The 8,974-nt window shown below is 50.1% G+C and overlaps 1 protein-coding gene across 1 annotated transcript in view; it reads left to right on the plus strand.

Annotated features, from left to right (window-relative positions):
• The first annotated feature begins 979 nt into the window (after window positions 1-979).
• The window catches only part of BACE2 (beta-secretase 2), a 140,731-nt gene continuing 132,736 nt past the window's right edge, over window positions 980-8,974 (plus strand). Inside the window, exon 1 of the mRNA XM_004696919.2 lies at window positions 980-1,288. Coding sequence (XP_004696976.1) covers window positions 980-1,288 — 309 coding nt within the window. The remainder of the gene's footprint in view (window positions 1,289-8,974) is intronic.

The following is an 8,974-nucleotide window of genomic DNA, read 5'->3' on the forward strand; positions in this document are numbered from 1 at the left end:
ACTAAGGGCTGTCCTGGAGGAGATGAGGACAATTGTAGTAACAGCTGCTGCACCAAGGGGTGGCCTTGGGGGTGGGTGGGAAGCCAGGCCTCAAAGCAGCGGGCGGCAGCAGTCTCAGGCCGGCTTCCGGTTGCAAAGGGGCAACCCAGGACTGCCAGGGAAGGGAAGCCTCTGCCTTGGACCGACCGCGAGGGTTGGGGACTGGCGAGACTGGGCAAGAGCTGGTCAGCTTGCCCGGCCAAGCCGGAGAAGCCGCGGGGCCACCACAGTGAGAAGTGAGATGGGGATGTTCTCGGAGCGCGCCGGCTCCTAGACCCTGGAGATGCTCCTGGCCCTGGTCAGCTCCTTTCCCCCCCTCTCCGACCCCCCATCTCACGCCGGCAGCCCCCGCCGCGGCAGAGCCAGCGAACCTGGCGAGCCCTTCGCGCTCGGGGCCAGGCCCTCGCTGCCCCTTTAAGCGTTCCCGAAACTTTCGCCGGTGGTAGCTGAGAAGCCTCGTCACATCCGTTGGCCGGGGCCGCCGGGCCGCCTTCCGAGGAAATTCGGGATTTGAGTTTCCCGGGGAAGAGGCGCGCCAGGCGACCAGCCCGAGGGGGCTGCAGAGGGGCGAGGGGTTCTCTGTGGGCTCCACGCCCGGCCGTGACCTTGGCCTTGGGGGCGGGGCCGGATCTCTGTGGGGCAGCCAGTGCCCGCCAGAGGGGGCAGCGGCTGAGAACTTGCTCAAGTTGGCGGTGCGGACAGGGGCCGGGCCGGGGCTGGCTCTGCGCTTGCAGCTCTCCTCGATCCTCCTCCTTAATCCTCCTCCTCTCCTGGAACCTCCTCCTTCTTTCGATCCCCGCCTCCTCCTCCCTCGCCCGCGCCGCTGCCCGCCGGCCCTGTGCGCTCCGCGCCTGCAGCCGCAGATCCCAGCAAGTCGCCGAGCCGCCGCTGCGGGACCGGACGGACCTGGACGCGCGCGCCCCCGGACCCCGCCGCTGGCATGGGCGCGCTGCTCCGGACGCTGCTGTTGCCGCTGCTGGCCCAGTGGCTCCGGCTGGCGGCCCCGGCGCTGGCCTCCGCACCCTTCACGCTGCCCCTCCGGGTGGCGGCGGCCGGGTGGCCTTCGCCCACGCCCGGGGCCAGGGTCGCCCCCCGGCCCGCCGCCGCCGCGCCCCGGGCAGACGGCCTGGCTCTAGCCCTGGAGCCCGCTGGGGGCGCGGGCAACTTCTTGGCGGTGGTGGACAACCTGCAGGGAGATTCCGGGCGCGGCTACTACCTAGAGATGCTGATCGGGACCCCGCCGCAAAAGGTAAGTGCTGGACGTGCCGCTTGCTGTGCCGAGGCTCCTGGGGAGTCAGTGCACCTTAGCGAGGCCCCTAAAAGCAACCAGCCCTGTTCCCCTAGAGAAGAGAAAAGGGACGCAAAAGTGTGCTGGGGGAGCAGGGCGAGCGGGGCACTTGCTCTGGAGCACGCGGAGTGGTGCCACCCTCTTCCTTGGGCTGAGCCCAGAGGTACTGTGCAAGTGCTGACGAACTTGTGAGCACCCTCCCCCCAAGCCCTCTAGGCGAGGATGGACTGAGGGAAGACGCCCTTAACTTGCCCCTAAGGTGATTTCCTACCGGCGAGAGAGACACTTCCTTCCAGGGAGAGCAGGTGCCCGGCCCGGGGAAATCACCTCGTGAGGGGATCTCGCGTTTCTCTCCATGCTGTCTCATTGCTAAAGAGGCTGCTGGCCAGCATCCCAAGGCGCAGTCCCCTTTCAAAGGGATATTCTACATGAGCTCAGCAGAAAGTAACTCTGTTCCGAAGTGCCTGGCTCCAGGTTGCCACGGAGGGGAGCAGCGATGCCTGCGCCGCCGCCGCCCTGTGCTTTCTGGGACTTGGTGCCTCAGCTGGCTTTTTCCTGGTCCAGTTGCCCAGCCCCTCAGCACCGGCCAATGCGTGTACATAGGTGTGTGGGGAAAATAGTAAATGCCAAGTATATGTATATGTGTATGTATATGTGTGTGTGTGTATATATATACATATATATATATACATCTATGTGTATATATATTTGGATGGGCTGGTCTGCAAGGGACCAAGTGACAAAAGACCAAGTCCCAATGACAAGCTAATACTATCCATTCTAAATCAATTCAAATAACTGCTTTGTTTTCTCTTATTCAGATTTTCATGCAGTAGCACTTTTGTAGCAAGAAACTAATGTTTCCAGGTTCAGTCAGATTAATAAAAACTTTTAAATTGCCCAGAGTTATTCTTGATCTTTCTTCCTCTCAAACCACCTAATGTAAAGGAGCCCTGACGGCATAGTGGGTTTGTCTTGGTCCACTAACCCCAAGGTCAGCAGTTTGAATCCGGGAAGAAAGATGAGGCTTACTGCTGTGGTAACCTCCGAAACCCTATATTGGGTCGCTATGAGTCGAACTTGACTTAAGGGCAGTAGGTGGGACTTGAAGTTCTGCTTTCTAATCAATTGAATATACTGTGTGAAGATCCTTTTTATTTTTATCATTGTCATTTGGGTCTTAATTCAGCTATGGTCTCCTCATAAATAGAACATACTCATTACTTTTGTATAACTCTAATTAAATTATTCAAGGCTTCCTTAAGAGGAAAGGCATGCCATGCTAATTCTTGCAAAGAAAAGAAACTCTACCAGAAGGGGGAAAAAATCCCTTCTCTAGTTGTTTAATTAGTTTCCTTTAAAAAAAAAAGAAGAAGATACTTCACAAGTATATTCAAAGCTTGCATGCTAGTTGCCTTTAATCTAAGTCATGAGGATTCATGTGACCCAGCTTGACCATCTTCAAAGGTGGCCGATTGCTGGCGGGCAGAGGTGTGGAATGGGGCTGGTAGTCAGCTGAGGAAGCTTAACTTGGCCAGGAGCTGGTCAAGTGAATCAGCCCTGGTAACAGCGGCCATATGAAAACATGTGCTCTGGCCAGGGACATTCGTATTTCATGAGATGGTGAGCATCCACTTTGTTGGGGGGCATGTGGTCATCTTTGGGGGCAGTCTCCAATGACTCCTGTTTGAGAAATGTGTCTTTGACGCACACCAAAGATCATCTGAATGTTCTAATGGAGGTCAATTCTCTCTGTGCCAGGTGATTTTTGACCATTGAGGTGATGTGTCCTGGTGCCCTTGGTCACCAGAGACAAAGGGAAGGGGACAAACCAACAAGTCTTCTGGAAAGACCGAGAAATACTTGTCTTAGGTGCTCATGATAAAGCCTTTATCCATATGTGTAATGCTTTGCCTTTATTCAACCGGTCAATGACTTTTATTTTAACATGTTAAGATTTAATTAATAACAATGTACTGAGCACCTGTACTTAGATCTTTATCTTAGCCCATCAAGTGGTCCACTCAAAGTTCTTTCTCAGTTCAACATGGCCTTGTTGCCAGGGAGGGGATTTTTACCATCTGGATATAATTTGTGCCCCCTTGGTGAAGATCGAAATAGCCTGTACCTTCCTCCCAGCTTGATTTAGTGACAAACTGCTTTATATGGCAAAATCCATGCAAACAATCTTTCCCACTGCCCAAGGGCAACACAGGCGTGTGTTCCTGGTGCATTGGGGTGCGTGCCCTGGCTGTCTCTGCTGAGGGAGCTGTGAGGACTTGCTCAGCAGGCAGGTGAGGGCAGCCATCATGTGACTTCTGAACCTGGAGTGAGCGAGTGTCCCTGCTCTGTTAACCGCCAAGGGTCATGTCTATATTCTCTGCTGATCTTTGGAAGCCTAAAATAAAAATGCTTAGGTGGGGAGAAAAATGCCATTGTACATTCAAGCAAGAAATAAACCAAGAGATTTCTCAAGCAATGAGAGGATACAGATGAGAACCCTGGTGATTAGGCAATGGTTACGTGCTCAATTGTGAACTGACAAGTTAGAGGTCCCAACGCACTGCTGCGGTCTCTCCCTGGGAGAAGACCCCATGACCAGCTCCTCTAAAGACTACAGCCGAGGAGAACCTATAAGGCTGTTTTATTGACTGTCCTGAAGGCTCACTGTGAGTTGGAATTGACACAACAGCACACTGCCCCAGCAATGGTCTAGGAAGCATTGACGTTGCTTCCTAGGAGATAGAATTATCTCCTTCTGTGCGGGAAACCTGGCCTCTGTATCCCGCCAGCACACCTCGCAAGGGCTGCTGGGATGCTATGCAGGTTTGGGCAGAGCTTCCAGACCAAGATGAAAGACCTACTGGGGACAGACTAAGAGAAAAGGATCTACTTTTGAAAAGCAGTAAAAACCACACGAATCCCAGGGGTTCAAATCGTAGCCCGGCTTGGCGATGGCTCAGGGTCAGGCTCTGTTTTCTTCAGTTGTGCATGGAGTCTCCGCCATGAGTTGGGTCCGAGACACCCAGTTAGTTCACCACAACAGTAGATAATCTGAGGGTCCCCCAAGTGATAGGCGCAATCTATGCTCCCACCCAGAACCATCTGGGTCTGATCCCCTTTTGCTGATCAGGAAATGGAGGCTTGCAGAGATGAATGGCCTCCCAAAGGCCACAGGGGGAAAAAAGAGAGAGAGAGAGAGCCAGAAATTAAACACTGACCCCCAGACCTGAACCTGGCAGCTGCCCTTTCTCCCTCAAACCTCCTGATTTCTTTATGTTTTGCTTTAAAACTCTCCTTTCTAGCAAGAGATGCCTGAACCAAAATGCCAAAGTATTTGGCACTTCGTGTGTCACCCCAATTGGATGATCCTCCTCCTCCCAGGGGGCTCAAGGACACACACACACACACACACACACACAATCTAAACCTAATGCTATTATGTTGAATATGACTCATGGTGACCCCATGTATTATAGAACAGAACCATGCTCTATAGGGTCTTAACTACAAAGTCAGCAGTTTGAAACCACCAGCCGCTCTGCAGGAGAAAGAGGAGGCTTTCTACTCCCATACAGAGTTACAGTCTTGGAAACCCCCAGGGGCAGTTCTACCCTGTCCTGCAGCGTCTGAGTCAGAATTGACTCCAGGGGTGGTGAGGGTTTTTTTTGTTTGTTTGTTTGTTTTTCATTTTAATCTTTATGGCAACAGATTGCCAGGCTTTTCTTTCACGACACCAGGGGAGGCATGGTGTGAACCCCCCTGCAGGCTGAGAGTCTAGCACAAACTTGTCTCCCAGGGCCCTCATCCTGCAGTTCCCCCATCTCTTCATTCAGAGCAGAGCTTCAAGCATGAGGAACTGACGAGTCTGGTTTCTCTCGGGGCGGAGAAATTGGAAGAGGAGCCTCAGAGGAACCAGAGCCTCCGTGGTCATGGCCCTCCTGTGGGAAAGCAAAGTGCTACGAATGTGCTTTTTCCCTGAATTCTTTCATCAAGGAGTGGGGGCGCATTATTCTGCCTGGAGACTCGGTGAGGAGCCACAGGCAGCAGCCCAGCAGCCCGTGTGATATCCAGGAGCTGTGGGCAGGAGCTGTGGGCAGGCAGGAGTTGTGGGCAGGCAGGGCCGCATTGGCACGGACATGTGCACCAGGTTTTGTTTATTGAAACCATTATGTGGCTCCCCTCTCATGGTGGAGAACCAGCTTCTGAACCATGTACTTTGGTCTTCTTAATAATAATGATGGTCTTCTAAAGGGATTATAATTACAGCAATTTCCGTTATTTAAAAGAGAGAAACTTTTGTGTTAACGCAACTAAAGATACTAGAAGGTCCACAGGTACGTGTAGCCACTTCAAAAAAGGCTTTTGGGGTTCTGTTCAAAGATTTTCTTTCATCTTCACTCATAGGTAAAATGGACAGCAAACTATTTTCACATTTAAACACTTGAATGTGAAGTGCTGACACCCTAAGGGGAGCATATTTTAATCACAGCACATTTGCTGGATCATCAGCCTCTTAGTACACAGTTATTTGAAAGGTGGTGGGTTGAAAATACTTACCGGACGAGCACAACTTGAGTATGTATTTTTCAGAAGATTCTATTCAGTCACGCCAAGTACCGGAGACAGAGAAAAGGAAGGCAGTGGCAATGAGAATTCATGACGTGGGACAACCAGAGATGGCAAGTTATTAAGGACAGTGAACAAAGGAAGGTGTACTGGGGGTAAATGCCTAAGAAAGTCAATGCTAGCTTCCCACTCACTCAAACGCACTGCCATTGCATCGATGCTGAGTGACTCGACAGGACAGGGTAGAACTGCCCCTGTGTGTTTCTGAGATTGTAACTCTTTGGGGGAGTAGAAAGCCTCATCTTTCTCCCTTGGATGGGCTGGAGGTTTCAAAGTGCTCACCATAAGGTTAGCAGCCCAACACCTAACCACCAGGATCCCTGTAGTTTCCCAAGAGCTCCTACTTTAGAGAAAGAATTCCATATCAAAGGCGATGACACAGACCAAGGACTCAGGTCTCAGGTCAGAACACCACAGGGGAAAGAGATCTGAGAAGGGAGTGAAGAGCCACAACACTCTTGTTGTAATTGTTAGCTGCCATCAAGTAGACCCTGACTCATGGAGACTTAGTGTATAGCAGAACAAAGTCCCTCTCAGTTGTGCACCATCCCCATGGTGGATTGAAGACTAGGCCCCTGTGATCCGTGGTTTCCATTGGCTGTGTTTTGGAAGTCCATGCGTCTTCCTTCCCATCCTGCATTAGTCTGGAAGCTTTGCTGAAACTTTGACTAGCATCACTCCACTGAGATGGGTGGGAACTGCGTTGGGACTGAAAGCTCGGCATCTTGCAGGGAAGGTGGGGATTCTGACGCTGGACTGCCCCTTATTGCTTACTCACTAGGTGTTGGGCACTGGGCTGTGTGCTTTGTTTGCAGTTATCTGACTCAGTCTTCAGATGGGAAGACTGAGAATTGGCGAGGCCAAGTACTTTGAGCAAGGTCACATGGGTGAGTGGCAGAGCTGAGACATCAATCTGATCCATATCTGTCCACCTCCTTCCAAAGTCAGAGTACTTCTCTACTGTTGTGTAGAGTGCTGTTCTTTTAGTTAAGGTGTTGGAGTGAGATTAAGGAGCCCTGGTGATGTAGCGGGCTACACCCTGAGCTGCAAACTACAAGGTAGATGATTCAAGCCCACCAGGTGCTCCTTGGGAGCAAGAGAAGGCTGTCTGTCAGCAACTATAAAGTTTTAGTCTCAGAAATCCAACGGAGGGTTGCTATGAGTGACAGATGACTTGATGGCAATGAGTGTGTAGTTTTGTTTGTATACATACACATAGTGCACGTTTGTGGAAAAATATATATGTTTAGAGTAAATATCTACCATTCATGTCTGCTTATAGTACTGTGGTGCCTTGCATACTCCTGTGATACCGCAAGCTATGCCACCCATTACTAGCAGGGTCACCCATAGGGGGCAGCTTTCAGCAGTTTCTCATGTAAAACAGATTAGGAAGAATGGCCCGATCATGCTACACTTGATCTTAGCCAAAAGGCCGAGAAGCGATGGCCTGATCATCTACTACTGAAATGTAGTCAATAAAAACCATATGGGATGCAACAGTATTTTGTCCAACTCACTTGCCTTGCATATGTCATCAAGAGGAATCAATGGCTAGAGGAGGGGCTTCAAAACATTCATGGTAGAACAGCAGTGGGAGCAGAGCAAAGAAGTCCCAAGGGAGTACCAAAATAGACTTTGGGGCCAGGGCATGGCACCCCATCAGACTCGACCTGAAAACACTCCTAAAGGTCAACAAACAGACCTTGAACTATTTATAGGCTTTTCTTTGTTTTGTCCTTGGTATTTTGTTGTTGTTGTTTTGTTTTGTTTTCTTTTGTTGCTTTGTTTTGCTCCATCATGTTTTTGTGTATATTATTATCTGTGCAGGTCTATCTAGATAAGATAGGTGGAATAAACAATCTGGAGGAGAAAACAACAGGGGCATGGGAAAGGGAGAGGAGCGGGGCGGGGCAGGAAAGGAAAGGAAGTGCATGTTAACAAGCCCAGGGACAAGGGAACAAGTGATCTAAAATAGATGGTGAGGAGGGTGTAGGAGGCCTGGTAGGGCTTGATCAAGGACAATGTAACTGAGAGGAACAACTGAAACCCAAATGAAGGCTAGACATGATAGTGAACAAGAGGAAAGTAAAAGGAAATAGAGAAAAGAGCTAGGAGGCAAAGGGCATTTATAGAGGTCTAAATAAAGGCATGCACATATATAAATATATTTATATATGATAATGGGGAAATAGATTTATGTACATATATTTATAGGTTTAGTATTAAGGTAGCAGATGGACATTGGGCCTCTACCCAAGTACTCCCTCAACACAAGAACACTTTGTTCTATTAACTTGGCATTCCATGATTCTCACCTTCCTAACAAGATTGCTGAAAACAAAGAGGGTGCATCAGCAAATGTGGTGAAGAAAGCTGGTGGTGCCTGGCTTTCAAAAGATATAGCGTCTGGGGTCTTATTGAAGATAAATAAGCAGCCATCTAGCTGAGAAGCAACAAAGTCCACATAGAAGAAGCACACCAGCCTGTGTGACCACAAGGTGCCAATAGAATCAGGTATCAGGCATCAAAGACCCAGAACAAAAAAATAATATCACTGTGAATGAGGGGGAGTGCAGAGTGGAGACCCAAAGTCCATCTGTAGGCAATTGGACATCCCCTTACAAAAGGATCTTGGGGAAGAGATGAGCCAGTCAGGGTGCAACTTTCCTCTAGTTTTTTAATGCTTCTCCCAGCCCCCCCTCCCCCCGCCCCACTATCATGACCCCAGTTCTACCTTACAAATTGGGCTAGTCCAGAGGATGTACACTGGTACAGATAAGAGCTGGAAACACAGGGAATCCAGGACAGATTAAACCCCTCAGGACCAATATTGAGAGTAGCCATACCAGAAGGGTAAGAGTAAGGTAGGGGGAGGTAGGGGGAACCGATCACAACGATCTCTCTATAACCCCCTCCCAGGGGGATGGACAACAGAAAAGTGGGTGAAGGGAGACATTGGTCAGTGTAAGACATGACAATAATAATTTATAAATCATCAAGGGTTCATGAGGGAGG

This window comes from Echinops telfairi, unplaced genomic scaffold (genome assembly GCF_000313985.2).
Source record: "Echinops telfairi isolate 266 unplaced genomic scaffold, ASM31398v2 ScPeMD7_7469;HRSCAF=8507_0, whole genome shotgun sequence".
Taxonomy (NCBI): domain Eukaryota; kingdom Metazoa; phylum Chordata; class Mammalia; order Afrosoricida; family Tenrecidae; genus Echinops; species Echinops telfairi.